This window comes from Haliaeetus leucocephalus, unplaced genomic scaffold, assembly GCF_000737465.1.
Source record: "Haliaeetus leucocephalus isolate CR32 unplaced genomic scaffold, Haliaeetus_leucocephalus-4.0 Scaffold0, whole genome shotgun sequence".
NCBI classification, from domain to species: domain Eukaryota; kingdom Metazoa; phylum Chordata; class Aves; order Accipitriformes; family Accipitridae; genus Haliaeetus; species Haliaeetus leucocephalus.
The window spans coordinates 23317349-23339883 of record NW_010972436.1 but is presented as its reverse complement, the minus strand read 5'-3'; the positions used below and the strand labels follow the sequence as shown (position 1 = coordinate 23339883).

General features: G+C 41.0%; 1 protein-coding gene across 1 annotated transcript in view; it reads right to left on the bottom strand.

Moving 5' to 3' along the window:
- Positions 1-4934: 4934 nt before the first annotated feature.
- Positions 4935-22535, bottom strand: part of XYLB (xylulokinase homolog (H. influenzae)) — an 83522-nt gene continuing 65921 nt past the window's right edge. Inside the window, exons 16-19 of the mRNA XM_010563111.1 lie at positions 19936-19994; positions 15982-16069; positions 13058-13152; positions 4935-5208 (exon numbers count right to left, since the gene is read on the bottom strand). Of these exons, the coding sequence (XP_010561413.1) occupies positions 5125-5208; positions 13058-13152; positions 15982-16069; positions 19936-19994 (326 nt within the window). The 3' untranslated portion in view covers positions 4935-5124. The remainder of the gene's footprint in view (positions 5209-13057; positions 13153-15981; positions 16070-19935; positions 19995-22535) is intronic.

Below are 22535 nucleotides of genomic sequence, written 5' to 3'. Positions count from 1 at the left end.
TAAGATGAACAACAGCCAGAAACTCCTCTCCCTTGTGGTCCTCTCCTTTGATTATAAAAGGAGCCCGTATGATAGCAGACACAGGTATCTACACTGGTCATATGAATCCTACACCTGAGTGACCAAAGACTTCTGTTTGGCTGATGAGATGCTAAAAGAGAAATGACAACTGGATGGATGCATTACAGAGTACTAAGGCACAATATACTAAATAAAAGCAGAGCTAATCACAGCATCTTAACAAAGAACATATCACAAATACCTGTCATCTGAAGATTTGAGAGCAAGAAATGTTGTATGCAATTAATAATATCCCCAGTCGTTCTAATGGGCAGGCTGACGCATCAATGGATGAGGCAACTTAGTGAAAGACTGAAATCAGAGATCGTAGCAGTATCCATAAGCAGTGACAGCTGCTCCTTCACCCTCACCCCTCAGGGTATGCGCTTCAAGAACACTGAACGAATGAGTTCCCACAATGGTCGAGACTTTCTCAGAAGTCTGGGATCACCACAGAAGCATCATTCTGTTTATCAAAGCCAACTTTAAAAAGCAACAGAGGAGCAGAAGAACAAGTAAAGCAAAATGACTCTTGGGGCTGGATTTCAGCAGGAGACAAGTTCATTCAGGGAAGTGTCAAGTAAAAGAAGTTCTTAGCATCCTGCAGAAGTGGAAACAGCTAACAAGGCAAACCATGTACAAGAAAAGGTTGTATCTGCTGCAGGAGAAGAAAAAGGGATTCTAGGGGAAAAATTAATCTAAATATCTTACATTCTGGTAATGTAATCTTTGATGACTGAAAGCTAAACCACTTGAACTGGTTATCCAAAGAGGCTTGACCTAGGCTATAATCAAAGCACAAAAGGTGAGCAGGGGGCTGTAACTACTCTGAATATCTCACTCAAAGGTGTCCTACTCACACCTCAGATACACGCTCAGAAAGAAGTGGGTTACCAAAAAAATTCATCGCTAGTTCTTTTGCCTGGCACATCACATTGTAATTTTGACCTGCACAAAACGAGCGTGAAGTAATCCTTTGGTACAGATATGATTTTGTACCAATTTGCACAAGAGTGAAACACTACTAAAATTTCAAGCCACATGGAAACAGGACTACAGTCACCTTCAGCGAAGCTTCTTAAGGAAATGCCCCTCACAGCATAGTGGTCCCCTGGTAGCTGAGTGACTGTCCACCCACCTGCTTATCATCCTTACCCCTATGTTTGCCAATTTCAACCCAATTTAACATGAGGGTTGAGATCTCGCCAAAATCAAAATCCGAGAGGTTAGATGAAAAATCAGCAGCTGAGAGAGAAATAAAATTCAAATTAGCAACTTTCTGCTAGGGAAGGGGTTATGATTTGGCCCCGTATTCATGACAAGCACCAACAGCAGACAGTTTAATTCTCTAAAATGTTACTCTTCCCTTCCCTCAGCCCCTAACCTGTACACAGTAGTCTGGGGACCAAGGTAATAGAAATAAAAATAAAACAAATTATTTGTTGAATGTTCTGATTTGGCTTTTTGTAGCTTTAGATACACATCCTTCACTGCGCTGCTCTGTGATCTGTGGTGGTAGCTGCAACTCCAAAGGAAAAGAAAGCTGAAAAACAAAAAGGTCCCACTGGGATCGCACACAGCGGTATTCAGCTCAATTACTTATTAAAGGACCGGCAGAGCACAGACTTTTTTCAGTACATTACTTATTCAATCAGTGCTCCAGCTCTCTCAGACTGATCCCTTAAGAAAAAGCAAACATCTTTCCCTGTTTGTTTCCAGCTGCATCACAAAAGACTTTAAAGACTTCAGGCTGCAAAGAAAACTGTTTGTCTTTGGGTCATGGAACACGAAGAGCTTGTGGGTGAATCCAGTGCAGCTCTGATTGACTGGTGAGGGCACAGGGCCATCAAGCTAAGGAAGCTGCTTGGATTTTTCCATGTAACTCCATGACCCACCTCCAATCTAGAGCAGCTTTGCTTGTGTGGGGCAGCAGCTGCAGGTTGGGCAGCGATGAACAACCTCCTTTCGGCAATCAAGGGTGGAGGGTGTTTCCAGGAGATGAGATCAATTTTCCAGCAGATTAGTCTAGACTGGAAATAGCTCAGCAGGTCTTCAAACACAGAAGCTAACCTTTTGTCTAGACGAGATGGGGATGCCATGTTGCTCACCTTGAAGAACGGTAAGGTCACTTACAGGGGAGGGAGGGAGGGAATCAACCACCATCAAATAAGTTGAGGTAGAAGACATTGGCTTGCCTTTAGGTTTCTGTTAGTTAAGATGTTAATTAAGTCAGTAACCTCTCTACTCCAGACAACCAGAATAACATACGGTAGACAAGGTGGCAAAAACCCACATGCTTTTGGAAACGAAAGGGCGCCAGATCCTTCCACCACTGGGGACTTTTTTAAAGGGATGCACATGCGAGAGCAAGAAGCCTGTGGTTCCTTGGCAGGCTAATGTGCATTCCTGGAAAGACAAAGAGTGGTGGAAGTCTTACAGCAGCATTTCTTCAAAGGACCTTTCAAGGGGGAGATTTATTGAGTCTTATTCTATCTGACACTAGTCAGTGAACATGTGCAACTTTGGTGAGCTGGAAAAAAAAAGAGCTTGTCTATAAATTCTTACACTCCAGACACCATTCCTCAGAGGCCAGCCCTAATAAACCCATCACCACAGCAATACTATAATTCAGTGGTGCTCAACTCCTGGCCCTTCAGAGCCTTGCATCTGAGTCTTTTCTCAGGGACTCCTGCAGCAAGCACACAGTGCATCAGCTACCCTGAGGAAACAGTGTTTTAATGCTAACAGGGGACATACCAGAGAGCCCCAACCCAGCCCAACAGAGAAGGAAATGTTTCCTTCTCCCTATCCAGAGAAGAGCTCAGGCCCAGAAAGTAGTTAAACCATCCAGATGGTATCCTACTAGCAGCACATAATCCTTTGTTAGGAGCCAATATATTATCTAAAAATGTTCTAACATGTGCTATGAGCTGGGAAACATAAGCTTTAACCTTCTTCAGCTGAGTAAGAAATTGACCCCGAGTCTCCCATTTCACAGGTAAATAAAGCCACAAAACTACAAGAGACATCAGTCTTCTCGCTCCGATAAGCCAAATGAGCTACTCAAGAAATTGTCACCAAAACTGCACAAAGCTAAAACACCTCTCTGAACCCCTTCCCTGTGTGGTTAATCTTGTTGTCAAACCAGTAACCAGGCAGAACTAAAGGCTAATGATGATGGTAATGCTGCTTAAACTAGTAGGCATTGTTTAACTTGCATTAATGAATCCTTCTGTACCTCTCTACAGCCTTGCTCAATGACAAAGCAACTGCTGACGGTGGAGGCCTGTGAGAAGTATTATACGTTTTAGCACTGTACCTTGGGACCCAGAATAATAAGCACATAAAAGAGATAGATGTGTATTTGTAATGCCACCTTTTAAAGCAATTGCTTAAAAGAAGCCTGCTTTAGAAACTCGGAAATGTAATTCTTGACCTTCCTGAGTAATCATGCTAATATCAAGAGAAGTTATAATTATTCAGTTGTGAACAAAAAAAGGCACTGTTCATACTCACAAATGAAGCACTTAAATATAAAAGGGAAAGCAAAGGAGGAACATGCCCATTCCCCTGCCACTCTGGAGGGGAATCATGGCAATGGGTTCCCACCCTCACCCCAGAGATGCTGCAGGGACAGGGAGAGTGCTCCTATGCCACTGTAACGTGAAGAATACGAATTTGAGTCACCCAGCTCCAGCAGGGACATAATCCAGCTCTCACTCAATAAAGAGATCCTCTACTCCCTACAATTCCCTGGCTTATTCCCTAGGCACATTACAACTTCTACAAGAAGGGAAGAAAGGCTTCAGTTGCTTTCATGAAACAAGTCTGCTTTATTCCCAGAAGAAATTCTATCCTATGGGAAAGATACCTGCACTGCAGAATGGTGCAGTAAAGCGCTCCCACTTGCACCGGGTGATTTAGGATGTTCAATCAAATTCTGCCACTTCCACACATCTCTGCAGAAAGATCTCCTAGCTTGTATTTTCTCTTAAGATTTTCTCAGCTAGAGGTTACTTAATCTGGACTAAAACATTTGAAGTGAAAGAGTAGCAACAGAACAAGACAGTCACCAGTCCTGCTCGAGATCCCCCAGAAAGAAATGGGATATCAGTGGTAGGAAAACAACAGTGACCTTCATGCCCTGTTGGGAGCAGAGCCGTACTTCTGCAGTCGCACTCAGCATGACACAAAGAATTTCATAGCCATGATGGCTGAAGGAGGAAAGGGAAACAGAATAACCCCAAACCGGTGTGCAGATGAAGTGACTGCTTTTTGAAACAGAAAGGAAAAGTGTAAAACTTCCCATATTTGTTCCCTTATTTTCATTTTTACAAAACTGATGTCAAGTAAAACATTGTGCAATGGTGTCTGTATCACATAAGGCCTCTGTGCTTTCCACAATTTATAAAATCCAACCATATCATGTTTTATCACACAACAGACTTTCCATAGTGTCATGTAACAAGAATTCCCCTTCTTGGAGGATCCCAGGGAGTCTTTAAAGACTTTAATCAGCCTTCACACCACAAATCTCCACATATTAAAGAAAGATGGGATTAAGTCAGTGTGCTTATGCTTTCTGTTGGGTTTCATGTAGGCAAAGATATAAACATCGACAAGTTACAGATATACAGAAAGATAAGTCTCAAAAGATTTAAGCAGGAGAAGTTGTGGAATTAAGTTACTGTGCTAGATAGGTATGCAGAGGCCAGCATGCTAAACACATGGAATCAAAGCTGATAGAGATGGGTACAGCGATTCATATATACAAGGGACTTGACTTTGTCATCCAGCTATTCCAGAACAGCAAGCACAATCTGAAAAGTACCTAAGAAAAATTGAAGTCACAAACACACAGAGCAATATGATGCTTTTTTAATCAGGTTTTCAATCACAGTGTAATTTTTTCCACCAACACGCTCAAACACAGACATTTAAAAATTATTTGTCTACAAAGAGGAACAAAATGATTTAAACAACTCCAGTAAATTCTGAGCAAATCTTTTCTGATCTTCTCCTTGGGAGTCCACTCTTCAGCCGACTTATAAATTTTGTTTGCTTCTATTTCGCAAGACAAGAAGAGGTTGGGTTGTAGATAACCTTCTGTTCAAGCGCAGCATATCTTTTCAGAAGTGGACGATAGAGCTAAAAAGGAAAAAGAAATAAGTATGTCTAGGTTGAAAAATTAGATTTTTATACACACTGCAGTTACAAAACATCTTCAGACCTGATAAATGCAGCATCTTCATAAGTACCTGAAGGTTTGGGGGGTTTTTTTGCCAATTTGCTCAAGAAAATGCTGCAGAGCCTTTCTTCTTCAAATGTTGCAGTCCTTTTTACCGTTTCCTTTACAGCTTAATTTTATGACATGAACAGGTTGTTCTTATTGTGGCTGTGTTCTTGCTATAAGCAGAAGTCATCGCTTCCAGAGGAAGCAGCTCGGCTAAAGTCACCTCTCCCAGCCTGACATGCCCCCTCGGTAATAGCTGTCCTAATCACCCAGGCAGAACTCCTGTCCTTGCCTCCCTCCGCTACCTCAGGATGGATCACTGCCTCTGTCCCCTCCTCCTCTGCCTTGCTAATAAGCACACCGCCACCCTCTAGCACAGTCAAACACCACCATCAGAAAGGTCCTTCTTGGCCAATATGCTGACCAGGGCCTTCTAAAATACACTTTACACTCCCTCTCCCACCCCTCTCATATCCCTGTATGTATTTGAGCAGCTTCTCTCCTTCACATCTTTCACAGCCACGACTTTTCCCATCTACAGTCTGCTCCATGACCAGGTTTCTCACTCCTTGAGCCCAGGCTTTTTGTATTTCCCTAGCTAGAATTCTCCAGGAATTCTGAGATCCAGAATTGTTACAACTGTAAAAAGAAGAATCAAGACTCAAATGTATTCAAAACCCCAGATTTAAACACACCCTATGCTTTTGGATATGGGCAAGATCCATGCTGGGATTTGCTTCATTCATTACCTTTTTTTTTTTTCCCTTTGCTTCAAATTCATCACAGGACATATCGGAGAAGATGAGCTGCCTGTATGTGACCAGGTTACATAGCAGAAACCCTGAATAGAGCCTAGCCCTACTGCTGGCTCCAACCCAAAACTGTACTTCATCTAGATCTGGGAGATACACCTTCTTCCTTATCTCCTCTTTCTGGTTTTAACTGTCCAACTAATAAAATCAGTAGTTTGACAAGCCATACCAGGACAGCTTCACTCATTTGCTGGCTCAAGCACAAAGAAGGGACTGCCAAGAGCCAGTGTGGGGTCTGGTATAGGCTCGAGCAGTCCTTAAGAGGATGCCATAAGGTCATATCCCTGCTGCAATGAATCCTACGGGCCGCCAGTCTAGTCTACAAGCCCTCTGCACTGATGTTATTCATAATCAGGGCAGTCTCGCTCCTGGCTCCAGGTTCAGAGAGGTTACAGAGTCATAATGAATCATACCCAGCAAACTGAATTACTGCTCTCATCAATAAGTGAGATCCAGCATTTAAATGCATTTTATCCTTTTCCAGGTAAGATCCACAGCCAACAACTGTATATATATATGCATGAAAAATTCAGGACGAAAATGCTTTAAGTGTAAACTATGAGGCCATAGGAAGAGACAGGGTTGTTTGTGCACAGTTTTATGTACAGCTGTGCAGTAGCCTTGGTGTCCATAACAGTCACACTTTCTCAGACAAAAGAAAAAAAAAATCACATAGTTTTCTCATCTAGGAAATAAAGAATTGGTGTCTTTTGGTTTTGTTTCAACTGATGGCAAAATATCCGGTTTCTGTGTTTCCCTCTTCCTGAATGATAGTTTCAGCCTGACCAGTGAAACCTGGATTTATCTCTTCATTCCCACTCCCACCTTCCACGATGGCAGGTGAGAGTGACTCAATGGACAAATTTTGTAGAAGGAGCCTGTTTTGATCAACCCCTCCCTTTTACCAACCAGATTTTACAGAAGTTAAAGTACATTTCTACAACAGATTAAGTATATGAAGGGGAATAAGAGAAGGAGCATCTGCAGCAGATGGAAAGAGACACTGTTCGCTAGCCAAGGCATCATCAGGACAGTTTTAAACCCATCTCACAGTGACTGAGGCTTACAGTGTCTTTCACTGATTAAAACAGAGAAACCTACTCACTCCTACCTCTTGCAACAGACTTCTTCAGTGACCCCAGGCAAGTCATTCAACATGTATGTACCCCAACCCCTCTTCTCCACAGGACAGCAATACTCGGATCCATGGAGATTTATGCAGATTTATGGGGTTAGAAAATAAAATGTACCACTATTATGAAATGCCACATGACTCAGCATGGTATTTTTAACTAACTACATCAGGGCCTTGGGGGCTCAGTGAGGTACATACACATATTCTTTTCATTTTCCCAAAGAATATTATTGCTCCCATTTCTGCTAAATATGCACATCAGAGTAAACAAAATATTGAGCAGGCAACTATGGCTATACTGGGAGTATCAGTATGTCAAATAAAAACAGCTCCTTTATTCACTGAAGCATCTATAATCAAGCCTCGCTATTTCTTACTTTGCTATTCTGTAAATTCGATAAACCCTAAGTGCTCCTCAGCAAAGGTTCAGCACAACAGCACTGCATTGGTAAGTGAGCTCAGGCACTGAGCAAGCAGGCTCCATATTCCTTACCCAGCAGTATTTTTACAAAATACACAACAGTGCATTTACTAGAAGGATGGGAAGTATTATTGTTAATACATCACTCTAAATTAAAATGTGTCAAAATAAATGAATAACCGCATTTACTGATATAGTTTCTTTTCCTGTTTATTGGCGTTAAGCACTTAGCTTGCTAATTGAGAAAATTCAGGCATTTTCAATAAGCTTCTCAGCCATTAGTGTAAATGAATGTTGCATTATGGACCATCTGAAAAAAATGCAAACAAAAAATTAAGAATATTCCTTGTACTCTATTCCGGTTCATTTGGGATAATAGGCAGCACAGTTCAGAGGGTGAAGGCAAAGTCTTAAATTCCTCTTCCTCAGGGAATTTGGCTGTAATACCACCAGTTCATCATGGCTGATAAGCGCAGCAGTACTACAAACTTTTCATAAACGGTATTTTACATGCCAGCTTGACACCAGCTGAAGTTTGGGGCCAAAGCAGCGCAGCTCCCATGAAGTACAGAGAAGAAAAGCCAAACTGCACCGACCGAGACCATGGCCTGAGCACGCACACAGTTGTGTCTGTGAAAGATGCTTCTCCACGTCTGCTGCGACTGAACTGCCTCCGCAGAACCTCAGGCAACTCCTCCTAAGCGATTCCAGGAGCCTTTTTCCTGAGGCAATTATATAGATTTATTTTTATAATTGAGGTCCAAAGGGAATAAAGAACTCTCAATGATGCATAAAAACTCAAGAACATAAATTCCCTCTCTGTCATAGCCTCAAACCTAATATATCAAACCATGATATTTAACAAAAGTAATTACATGTATCACAACATGAACCTTATTATTGTCCATAATTTAATTGTCCTTGCTATATTATGGCCTTTTCTCCTGCTTATCTCTATAGCCTACTCCACAACATCAGCAGTACTCTGACGGCTTCATTTACAAACCCTAAACTTCTCTCCTGGGACAATTTGGCCATACTCTGACAGTCCCACAAATAACTAAGAAAATGCTAATGATAAATATTGCATTATAACAGAGAATAACTTAACTTGCCATCCCTGAAAAATGCATTCAAATAAATGTTACCTTGCTCTCTAGTCCAAATCAAATATGTCATTCTCATACTGTATCTCACCATAGTACCAAGTCAACAGGGCTTTTAGCGTTTGCATTGTCCCTGCTGCCCCCTAAAAGCAAAACCAGCTACAAATTATTACTACAAGTGACAATCCACGTGGATCCTTCTATCTCCTGCAATGCTATGTTAGCCAGTGATTGGAGCAATTCACAATTTACCAATTACAAAGATGATGCTGCTGATGATCTAATTTTCATTTACCCAAGTACATTTAATCTACCCTGAATAGGTTAAAATTAATCAGTCTCTCACAAACACTTGCTACTTTTGATAGGTTCTTTTTTTTTTTTAAACCAAACTCAAATTATTCAAAGAGATTTGCTTAAGAAATCAAGAGTTACAGATGTTTTATTTTTAATTCGTAGCAGTTGTTCGCCTTTCTTAGCACAAAAAGAATACTCATAAAGTAGAAAGAATATGACAGCGTCCTGAAATACTCTGAAGACTCCTCTAAGGAAGCACACCTCAAACAGTTACTTTATTTACTTCAGATATTCATTCTGCAAGCTTATCTTAATCAGTTTAATAGGTTAAAAAAAATTATTGGCTACACAAATCACCTTAATCAAACTCCCATCAATACCTATTATATTTTTGTGGTTGTATTATTATTACCTACTTTGCACTAAATTACCAACCTAAACCAATTCTAGAAAACAACCTCCCCCTTTCAAAATCTAACTCAAGAAAAATATCATTATTTTAAATCAATAAATAGGTCATTATAAACTTCCTTGGTAATAGGGTCACTTCTATAAATCCACCTACTTACAAGGCAATTCACTAAAGTCAAGAAAACCTGTTAGGTCTACATTTTCCCTTCTTGAATTTTTGCAGGATTAATACATCTCAGTAGAGTCAATAATGCAATCAAAAATTACACATCCAGAGGTAGTGAACTGCACTACGCCTCCTCACTACAAAACCCTACAGGACAACATATAAATCTGACACTACGTCATAGGCATACAGCTTGTATAAACACAAGTGATCAACTCCAGATAATCATGTTCTCTCTCATGCTTTTTTGCTTAATTAACCAACTAGCCAGCCATCTGTGTTTTAATAGATTACTAAAATAGATCTGAATTCTGATGCTGGAATAATAGATTCTTTCTGTTAACATATATTTATTGCTCTAGAATCTCCTGGTTATGTCTGTCATGCATAGTGGTTCTGATTAATCTTTCTCTTCGGGGAGGGAGAGGAGGCTCCGAAGAGGTGAGATGACTCTTTAATTTTTGCTATTCTGAAGACAGGAAGAAGGATTCATCAGGTTAACCCACAGGTGACTGACTTCAGCTAGCCTGGTTGAGTAAGTGACCAAAGACTATCACCACAGTGGTTACCACCAGAATACTTTATGACCCGTTTGGTGTCGTGTTTGGGTATCGACAGAATTAGAAACAAGCTCAAGTGAGCCCCCACACCCTACAAATATACTGTGAAATCAGGTTCAACTCAGAGACTTAAGGTCATAGCCACAGAGAGGGATTTATCCTCTTTGAAATGGTCTCTTCAAGGCAGGACGGTCTGCTACAGGATAAAGGCACATTTTTGCCAGACAAGTTGGAACTTACAGGACTTCAGTTTCCACTAACTACCAACTCATCACCCATCACAAGGTCTGTGTTCCCCTTTTTGTGACTTTATTCTATCTTACCTGCCTATCAGTTTAACTGAACCAGAAGAGCTGTTTCATGTGCCCTGCCCTTCCTTTTTGAGATCACATTCATTACCACAAACAATCCCTCAGCAATCAAAGAAACACTTTTTGCATTTTTGGTTCCTGGAAATCCCTACTGCGTGCATAAGCTTTGGCAATGAAGAGGAAGCTACATCAAACTGTCGTGCTTGACCTCTGTCAATAGGAGGTTTTCCTCTCTCCAATGATCTAACACATGTTGTCTCTGACCTACACCAGGAAGAAAGGATGAAACCAGAGCAGATTGCTGTGTTATGACCTGTTTTTTCTCCACCCTGCCAAGATTTAGCTGTAGCCGTCCAAAAAATGTAGGTAAGTGGTCCTGGGAATTTCACATTGGTTAGCCAGACTCTTTCAGAAGAGCTCCTCAGTAAGACAGAACTCAACCTCGGGATGACTTTGAAGTTTATAAAAAGAACTGTCATTTAAGTGAAAGGCTCTAACCTCAACAGAATGAAATTGGATGGACAGGGAGATGCAGCTCTGTAAAAAACAGAATCAAACTGACTCATCACATTATGAATTTTTACTGCACTGTTCATGCTAACACGCTGTATTACTGACAGGCCTTCTGGCTTTCTGCGGTTTCACAGCCATGAAACTAGCCAGGGAATCCACCATCAACTGCAAAATTATAAGACAGGAAGAAAAAAAAATGGTGTGGAATATGTGATTGCAAGAAGCTGCTTTTAATGGAATGAAGCTGGCAAGCTAAGCTAAAGTGCAGGAACAGTTATTCCTTCACATGCTGTTTGGCCACTGCCTTCTCTATCATTCACTCCTATCTACTGGGGCAATAATTCACTGCTGTACATCATTTAAAACCAATAAAAAGATGTGCTATGAGAGCCAGGTCTAACCAAGTGGAAAAGGAGAAGAAAAGTATCGAGAGGGAGATAATTAACTCTTTTAGCTTCCAGGCCATTTTATGCAGACAGTAAAACAGAAAGAGGTAAATGAATTCCCCACCGATCTTTCCAGTTAGGTTAGCTTGGCCCCTGCAGGGGTACAAGGTGCTTGCTGCTCTTGCAAGGCCCCCGTGAGTGACAGCTGTATCCCCTGCCCTTGAGTGTTCTAGCTGAAGCAGCACCAGGGGGTCAAAAGCAGGTCTCTGAGCACGCTGCACCTCCACGCAAGCCAGCCTGGCAGCTTTTCAGCAGACAGCATTTTGGGGGGGAGCAGGGCAGCAACGTGAGGCTGAATCAGACACCGGGGATCTGCTCCTGAAGCGTATTCCCTGCAGAAGGCTTCGGCTGCAACACAGATGACACAGGCCATTGCTGTTAATTATTTTATCTTTTAAAATGAGGGGGGAAGGTTGAGTAAATGAGATCGGATCAATCAAGTTTAAATTATTCAATGTCTTAATATTTCTGAAGGGGACTTCTGTTCGATTACTGAGCTCCTCCATCTCAGTTAATAATTAAATAATACGCTGGCAGGCACAATGCAGCATGATCATTTCTATTATTACTCATGATGATATCTAGTGCTCCACTACACATGTAGCTGGGAGTTAGTAGTTTTGGCAGATCATTAATTTCCCGGTTTAAATAAAAGCTTTAAAACCTTGTTGCCTGTAGTTAGGGCACATCCAAATCTCATAAATGGAGAGTGTAAGGCTGCGTTGATGTAAAAGTAGCTTCTGCACAGCTGAAGACAGAGTTAGCTTCACCTTTGCTTATTTAAACTTGTGTTCTCTAGGAATCTTGCCATATTGTATTGCTTGTTTATTACTAGACATTATATTTCAAAAGCTGTTGTAAAGTAAGGCCTTTGGCACCTGATAGGAAGAGGTGCAGGGCTGCACTGGATGGCCTAAGACAACAATTCCTTCCTTGGTTTTACAGGGGCTGGAACAACATAGTTAGCAACAACGACCATTTCTTTTGCTTTATCTGTGCAGCCCCATAAAGCACAAGCTTCGCCTTCAGATGCGTTGAATTTCCCAGGATGGGCATGGTACCGAGGACCTGTGCCTACTGAATCCTCTCAGCTGGCACGCTTTCCAGCTAGGAGCTACAAGTGAAGATACACGATTGCTGACCACTGTTTAAGCTCAGACAGGAAGGATTTGGGGGGATGTTTTCCAAGAGGCCAGAAAGCACCATCACCACGCCTTTTCCCATGCTGCTTGCTGCAAACAAGTCAAGACCTTTTTGTCAATATTATCAGTTGCAACCTGACTGACCTGTATCCAAATTCAACCTATTTTATAACTTTTTCTGTCCCTTAAGGAACAGATTTTGCTCTCTGATCACATCCAGTTAGGAAAAATCCCTCTCGCAGTCCTGGATGGAGAGACCAGATTATTGCATCATTACAACACTAAAGATCTCCCCAAATCACATCTATCTTTACAACAAGGAGTAAGAATTGTGTAACCAAATGTTTCTTAGATTCATCTATTTTACTAGAAAAATTAGTAAACCACTACATTTGGAAGTAGACAGGAAATGAAAAGAAAAATGGTATTCCCAAGCTTGCTCACCTCCTCAGCCCCAGTGGTTGGTGTAACAGCCAATCTAGGCTCCGGTGCTAATTTTACAACATCAGCCAAGGACACATTCATCTCGGCTACAAGCCCTGCAATGAGAATCACAATTCTGATCAATGCAAAAAGCACAATGAGGGATGTGCCTTGACTCCCTAGCAAATTAATACATTATATTGATCTTCCCTGGTCAGGTCAGCATTCAGGATTGAAGGATAAATGGCAGAAGATCTTACATTCCTACGCGCTAGCCTGGGAAGTGGGGACTCTGTGATTGAGGTTTTGCCAATCACTCGATTCATACCCTGGAGAATAGGTGAGCAGCAGAAATGCTACTCAACGATATCAATAATTTTTTATGGTTACAACAATACAGTAAACAGCAGTGAAAATATGTGGAAGCAAGGGATTCAAGGACAAAATGTGACTAAGCAAAAAAAGGAAGAGAAGTGAAAACACTGTCAAGAAAATATGCTACAAATTATTAAATATATTTATATATAAGGAACCAGAATAACAGGGGAGTTCTGCTACTACACCATTTTGCTTTGCAAGTGAATCGCAGCATTTCAGGAGCTCTTTGTACACCTGCTAAGAATCCCAGGCTAACTGTAGAAAACTGTACTTGCAGACGTAATATTGTACTTTGTAGTATTATTAAGGAGCCCTTGCCATCAATATTTCACTTATATTAGCAAGTCTTCACTTTTACTCAATTCCTTGGCCTGGCCAAGAGTAAGTCAGCTGAAAGCATCAATCAAAAATGCCGTTCAGAAACACACACAGCAAGGCCCTGGGGCTTGGCTGGCAGAGTACCTGAGCTAAGGAGTCCCTCCATCAGCACGGCATCTGAAATCTTCACTCAAACGCTCTGTCAACCAAGCCTCAAGATTTCATATGCCAAACTGGCAGAGGGAATACACATCTTCCATACATACAAAATATCTGCACAAACTTTAATGACGGCTCCACATTTCACATGCATTCACAGACAAGGAATTTGCCTGCAGCATTAGGTGCTGGGAAGCTTCTGCCAGCTTCTGAAGCAGTAGGCAAAGTTTGAGTACAGAGAAAAACAGTTTGGAAACTTGGCCCCCAAGGTGGAAAAAGCCACCCATTGTGGCTTCAAACATACTGATAATCTAACAGTACTGTTTCCACTGTCCTGCAAAAGCGTACTTTGCCTAACAGAACCCTTGTGTCTTTTCTGGAAATAAAGAGGAAAGCACGCTGTGTGCATTAAACACATCGACTCGAGTTTTGGCTGTACAGTTTTCTGTGCTGTTTTCAAATGCAGGAGAGCATGTAGTCTTCAGATGCTATAATGTGACAGCAGAATTGGCTTCTAAAATTAAAACGTGGCTGATTTCTTCTGATGGCTGATGTTATCTTTTCCATGCTTGCTGCAGTCCCATGATCTTACATCAACTTGTACAGAAGCTATCCATGTCTTAAGGTCCAAATCCTAAAGCTTCTAATCAGAAACACTGAGGCTAACAAAAGTTGGCCTAAATAAGGACTTCAGAATTTGATACACATTCCTTGATTTGTAAGATATTAGAAACTGTTGTAAAATACGTGAATAAAATTTCCTGCCTGGGATTCAACTCTTAAATGGCTGATGACCCACTCTAGTGGTTTAACCCCAGCCAGCAACTAAGCACCACGCAGCCGCTCACTCACTTCTCCCCTCCACCCCAGTGGGATGGGGAGAACTGAAAAGATATAAAACTCATGGGTTGAGATAAGAACAGTTCAATAATTAATAATAATAATAATATAAAAAGATAACAAAAAGAGAGTGAAATATAACCCAAGAAAGACAAGTGATGCACAATGCAATTGCTCACTACCCACTGACCGATGCTCAGCCAGTCCCCAGGCAGCAATCCACCCCTCCTGGCCAACCCCCCCAGTTTATATACTGGACATGACGTCACATGGTATGGAATACCCCTTTGGCCAGTTTGGGTCAGCTGCCCTGGCTGTGTCCCCTCCCAACTTCTTGTGCCCCTCCAGCCTTCTTGCTGGCTGGGCATGAGAAGCTGAAAAATCCTTGACTTATTATAAACACCAATTAGCAACAACTGAAAACATCATTGTGTTAGCAACATTATTCTCATACTAAATCTAAAACACAACATTATACCAGCTACTAGAAAGAAAATTAACTCTATCCCAGCCAAACCCAGGACAACCATCCTTAACATACACCTGCATGCATTAATAGATATAAGTTAATTAACACTTTAAATCTGGGACTTGACTGTTGGATTACAGTGAGTGATGTAGTACAACAAGCAAAATGACTGGTCAACCTAAGAGCATCCCAAGATTTATGCTTTTACAGAGAAAGTGCATACTCGAGCATGGAGCCCAGAACACCTTGCATAGCCTTCATCCAGACATTTAAAAGCTAGAAGATACATACAGCTTTAATAACATTTACTTAGCCAACAGTATTACTGGTCCAGTTGTCCCTGCTCTCTCTGATCTTCTTTGCTAGGATTGGTCTTTTGTTTGGTTTGACCATTTCAGCAATCCAGTTTACAGCCTGGTCCACAAACCGAGGCAGCAAGCTATACCAGCACCTTCAGTTGGCTGTATTCTTTCAAGAGCAGCACATGGAGGTAGCAACTCAACACATTAAGGTCCTAGACCTTCCCCTGACAGTATCAACAGTTTCCAGGCCCCATCTCTTGGTTGAGAAGAAGCCACCAGACTTAAATTATAATGTAAATGTTATTCCAGGGCCTGATGCAAGCGTACTAAGAGCAAAAAAGTCTCTTTGACCTGAGTGACCTTCCAGTCAGATCCACACAGCTTTATTTTCCCCTCATTTTCAGTAATGTTAATTCCAAGTATTAACCAACTGAAATTAAATGCCCAGACCACTCAGAAGTATCTCCTTACAGTCTTACCGTGAATTGCTCTGTAAGCACTTCCTAAACAAGCAGAGTTGGCGGTATCGATAGTGTACACTGGTGCGTTGAACACATCAGACAGGACCTGAGGAGTATCAAAGCATCGGTTACGCATGTCCATGAAAGACAAGTGATAAGCAATCCCCTACCACTGCTTAGGAAAACAAATAGCTGCCATACAGCCCAGCCAAGCATTTGGGTACCCACGGAAAGAAGCACTGCAGGCAACAATGAGTTCTGAACTTGGCACACAACAGGGTATTGGTAAATGTGAGCTAGAGATGTAACTGCAGCCAGGAAACAAAGTCCCATTTCCCCTCAGATCTCTTTACTACAAGTTCAGAGGAGTCTGGGTTCAAGCATTGTCTCCCTCATAAGCCTACACGATCAGCCCATGCCAAAGGCTTACACCAGGGCAAGGAGATCTGCTCAGGAACCCACAACTGGTGCCTGTTTTCTTCCATCGTGTTTATGGCTGAGCCAAGTGGGAAGGAAGGAGAAAGAAACCAGTCATGGCTCTTTAGTTCTCAACTTTGATAAAATAAAAGCTCTGGCAGTATGAAGGCCTGCTAAGCCTGTCTTCTTCACCTCCACCATTCCCATCCTATTAGGGCTACCAGGAAGAATGACAGAGGAGCTGGTTACACAGTCTCTACATTTACCAGGAATTTTCCTGTATTCAGGGGATCCTTAGCTATCAAGATACACCAAGACACCTCGCAACTTGGCTTGAGCAATACACCGAAAATTTTACAGGCAAAGAATTTGTTATGGTATCCAACAGTTATTAAAGTTATTTGACCACACATCACTCCACACTGAAATCGACACCAGGCATCTCACATTCACTGAGCTCACATGCTCTTCCCCACAGCCTAGGTTTAAGAAAACAGATACAGAAGGGGAAAAACGAAGACACGTTTGGATAGGCACACAGGAGGTTCAATAACTCTTTTCCAAAAACATTGTCAACAAACCCTTTCCATTTTGGTTTCCATCACCTCTAGAATTGCAGGTGCCCCTCAGGCTGAGCAACACAAGAAGCAAGTAACAACTCAGATTTAACTTGTGCTGCTTTTATTGCTTTTGCCAAAGGGAACAGTGTATCACCCGATTTACATCCATACAATTGAGTCTAAAATAAGGCCAGAGTGTCCAGGAATCCAAATCATTTGGACTAGTGATCTGCAACCCCAATCCAGTAATTTATAGCCCTACTGATGATGGGCCCCAGGGCTTCATAAAAGATGACTAAGCAATTCAATCCATATATGCTATAGAAAAAAATAGTATGACATTTCTAAAGGATTTTGCCTCTTTCTCCGAAAGTTTGTGGGGAATCTGCAAATCAAAACCTTTGAAAATCACCAGTTTTTGTAATTTTAAACAAAAGCGCCTGGTTGCTAACTAGAATCCAATGAAAGCCTGAGGTTATACACTTAAAACACACTCTTCTGGTAAGATTGCCAAGTCAGTATTGCCTAACTTCGCTTGCAAGCAAGCACTGAGCAATACACGAGCTTCAATGCTAGAGGACAAATGGAAAATTAATCATAGTATCTATTAAAAAGCCCTCTGGAAATGATAAGGTCACAGAGTGTTGGTTCCACTGCCCATCCTGCCAGCCAATAATACCATATTGTTTCAGCACATTCCCCATCTGCTTCTTCATCTCATCTGTAATAGGTATTTCTTGTCTTAAGCTTGAATTGTACATTCCTTGGGACAACAGAGGTCTTTTTTTTTTTTTTTTCATCTCTGCAGAGCCTTATATAATGCAGCTCTACTTTATACTGAATGCTAGTAAGTGCTGTAATACTACAAATAATAACTACCTTTTGTGCCACATGATTATAAAATTAAAATTATTCAAAGTTCATATATTTAGTAAGTCATTCGAAACTGTGGTCTCGCTCATGAATAATTTTAAAAGAAACTGTTACAGGTTTTACTGTTAAAAATATTTCACTGCGTTTCATGTGGTCATTAATCAAGCACCACGTATGTTATAAAAAGCTTCCCAGAACCGTGGAGAAAGCTGCCCTACTATATTTTTTTAACAGATTTTCCTAAGTTGCCTCCTTTGCAGTGTAAAATATAGGAGTTACTGAATGTTGATTAATTAAATGATAGTCTTTTGTAGCCCTAGAACAAATTATCCAAAATTGACCATGATAAGGGTGGAAGCTGTTATTCTTCATGGAACTGATATGGTTTCTGAGGTTTTGATTAAATTAAAAAGGAGGATCCAATTAACCAGCAATTGAATTAAGTAGATGACACTGTATTGATCATATTATTTTAAGACACTTCTAACGAGTTTTAAAAGCAGCTGTGTTGTTATACATGAAGAGCAAGCACCACAGCCACCACTCTCCCATCCCCACAATTTTTCAGCCATGTATGTTGCAGAATTACATAAGAACATTCAGTTCTCTGCCTTCATTCCACAGCAAGGAAATCCTCCGGGCACCTCAATTGGAAATACAGCTTTAAAAACAAACTCATTTATTAATCCAATCTCTTTCCTGACATATTCTTAGTAGAATTACTCCAGTAAGGACCAATGTTTTAAGCAATTAAGCCATCAGTTAATTTTCCAATGTCAAGTTCCTAAGCAAAATAACCAAAGCATATGAAGAGAAGTGACATCTACAGGCAAAACATGCCAAATTTGTTGTGTCCCAATCAGCTGTACAACCAATGGTTATACAAATGTGTATTTTAGATGCCTTAGGAGACAGAGCTTTTTGCTCTTTGCTCTTCAACCTCCATTTATTCCAGCTCACGTTTTGCAGAGCAGACAAGCTTCCTTTCATGATTGCAATTGTCAAAGAGTATGGTGCGTAGTTGAGGCTGGCCTCTAAACTCTCTCTAGCTGATGGAGAGGGATTGGCATCTCCAGAAAAGAATTCACCCTGCGTGACTAACTTCAGTGCCAGGACTTAGCCCAAGATTAAGACAGGTGCCTTTTGGTGTAAATGTCTACCTCCAGGCTCGGTGTCGGAGCCTCTAGTCAAAGGGGAGCTTGTCAAGACAGTCAGTGGAGTACAGAAAGCTCTGGCTAACCCGTAGGGAAACATCCACGTTTGATAAGTTAAAACACCATCCTGTTTCCTTTGCATTGTAACTGACTGGATCTCCCCTGACTATTACAGGATTGACAGATCGTACACAGACATCACATCGCAGATGACTGGATTCGGGCAAGATGAATCCCAATCCAGATGTCTAGTTCTGTGCTAGCAAAAGCCAGGTGAGAGGCCTCTCGCCGTTTGTGAGCAAGGCTTTGCCAAATCTCAATGGGCAGAAACAGAGAGCACACAGTACTCTCTTCTCCAGAAGATGGATGAAGGATCTTAACCAGGCTGGATGCGCAGCAACAGCAGCAGAAGAGGAAGGTGGGAAGAGGGAGGACGGACTATACAGAAGCATAGCCTCCCCCCAGTATATGACACAATATATAATAAGAAACAGATACTCAGAACAACAAAGGTAGGGTTTGGGGGTTTGTATGGGGGTTTTTGTTTGTTTGCGGTGGGGGTTTTTTGAGTGTTCAGCACCAGCGTAATCCCCCTCCAGTTTAAATCCATGGTCCAACTTTGATCTGAATGACAAGAACTACAAAAATCTCAGGTATTGTATCAAGTCTCTTCTTGATTTCTTTGCTGATTGATTTGATGTAAGTGATGAGACCTCAAAATCACCAGTCTTCAGATACACATTCATAAAACTAGTCAAGTGTAAAAAAACCCTTTAAAGTTCAATACAAAATTAGCATTGGGCTGTTTCCACACTAAACCTGAAGAAAAGCCCCAAAGACCTGCAGCAGATTCACAATCCCATATCCACACCTTCCTGTGCAGCTGCAGTGATTTTGATTCAGCAAATCAAAATAAAAATGAAGATGTAACTGCAAGTTCAGTTCAAAGGATTTAATTTTCTACTTACCTGTAAGATCTTTTTATTGTGGGATGCGCCACCAGTAGCCAAAATCCTTGTTCTGGGCACTGCAATGCAATACAACATATAGATCAGACTGAAAGTGCATATTGTGAAGATTTGCACTACTGAACCAAGCAATGAGAACAAGGAGGTGGGAGTCAGATGATCTGGGCTCTCTCTCTGTACCTCTAATTTCCCTTCTGTAAAAAAGGAGATAAGACTAATTACCCACCTTTCCAAGGCACATTAGAACACTTTCTTAGAAAAGGCAACATAAATATTGCAGATCTATTATTATTATAGTGCTATCAAAGTCAGGGAGATTTGCAAAAGGGATATACAATAAGAAAGACAGAGTGTTGTTATACGACAGCTCTGGTTTGAGGTCAGATTGGTTTGGCTCATAGCTGTATATATACAAACTGACAGATAACCTTTAAAATCAGCAGGGTTTTTCCAAACTTATCTCCTCATGATGTTCACAGAGTTTACTAAAACCTGGGCAATCCCTATATGCTTGAATGACAAGGAAGTGTGTCAAAAGGTAATTAGAGATGGTCTAAGTCACTTTAATAAAATAAAAAAAAATCCGAATCTTCATCAAATGCAAATCCACAGCTTTAAAATAAGTGTTAAAATAATTATCCTGCATTCTTTAGTCCTTAAAGAAACCCACCCTTCCTTCTCACATTCCTGGATGTCTGTCCTGTGCCTCACCATTTATTTGTGTGCATGCTCCTCTGGAGCATGGCATGCAACAAGCCATACCTCTATCCATAACCACAATTCAGCAAGGCATTATGAACATGAGTAGTCCAAATGATCTCACTGAAATTCTTCAAAGGCTTAAAACAAAATAAATGCATAAATACTTTGATATCATATATTTTAAAAATCTAAACACTTACTTACTCTGATTTATGACAATAATAAGTGATACCGTCATGTATTCCCTCCCAAGAGGCGAATTCTTCTGTGGTTATTGTTTTGTTATCTTAACCTCCTTTTATTAATAAAAGCTAAAGATAATTTATTTCTCACAAGGCAAAGTCGGCCAACTTATACTGACGCCCCAAATAACTTACTGTCATTTATCCTTTCAAGTACCTTAATGACAAAAGCCCCGAAGACAGAATTAGAAATAAAGAGAAGATACAGCTCACCACGCCATTTCTAGACCCACAGCTAGATGCTCAGGTGGAGTCTAAGACCCAGACAAAGCACTGCATGGGGGACCCTATTTTACTGATAAATTTAATTTTATTTTCCTCTTTGGAGGATATTCAGTGATGCACAAATTGGGTTTTAAAAGCCATTAGGATCTCTGTCAATGTCAGTAAACAAATAAAACAAACAGCAGAGTGATTCCTCAGGGAAAACAAGTTTCAATTATACCAACACAGAGTGACAGATCCCTGCCAAGATTATCACAACAACATAATAGCACAGAAACCAGTGAAAAATAACTAGTAAGCCTCTGTTCCTAGAAACCAAACTGAACTCCAAATGATTTGCCTAGTAGTCACAATTCTGTCTTGCTAAACTTTGTTGCAAATATAAATTCTTGCAGAACCACCATATCCAACATGAAAACGCCACATTTCAGAGACAGCCAGCAAGACAGAATGAGGAACAAACATGTCTGTATACTTCACAGCAGCTAAAACCAAAGAATAAGGCATGCTTGCTCCCCACTGCCTCTGAAAAGGGGCTTAATAAACTGCTAGGCTATCACCATCGGCAAAGAACAGTGGACAATATAAAAGTGGTAAAGCCAAACAGCAACCACCCCTGCGAAAACCACAAACATATCTTAGCTCAACTGCTTCTTGCTCTTCCATCTCATGGAGCTCTGTCTTAGGGCTTCTGCTCCACAACTTTTCAAATGCTTCGGAGCTCTGTCAGTGTATATTGCTGTCTGCTTTCACTAGCACAGTAACTGATAGGTCAGGCAGGGCTGATTTGTGCCTTCTCGCTGACTCCAGTTCCCCTCTAACAGATAACATGTTTGCATTAGGAATCAAGGGCTGGACAGAAGACTTACTCCTTGCTAGGTCAGAAGATTCACGTTTTGGCGACGTTATCAATTTATGCCATAACTGTAATTCACGATACTTCTATATAAATAAGTTACCATAAGAAAAGTAGGGGTGAATTTACAGTGCATTAGCTATTCGATACACACCACTCATGAGTATGCATTTACCCTACTAGGAGTTAGATAACTACCAAGAGGGCAAACAGACCTCAAGTCTAGAAATGTTTAGCACCCTGATTATTTGCACACCCATCTTAATCCAGACTAATTCTTTCATAGCAAAATACTAAGAATTATTTCGGTATATAGCTAACCTACCTGATAAAAGAAACTAACTTAATTTACACTGTGAAGTTTCTTATGTCGGTTGGACATCTCAAGTTCTAAATTGGATCAGCTCGTGAGTACGAACACACACAGATACACAGTAAAAAAAACCCAAACCCTATGCTGAAGCTACATCAAGGGCAAAACCATTCATTCTCTTCCACTTCAAATGGTGTGCTGGTTTTGGCTGGGATAGAGTTAATTATCTTCATAGTACCTGGTATGGGGCTATGTTTTGGAC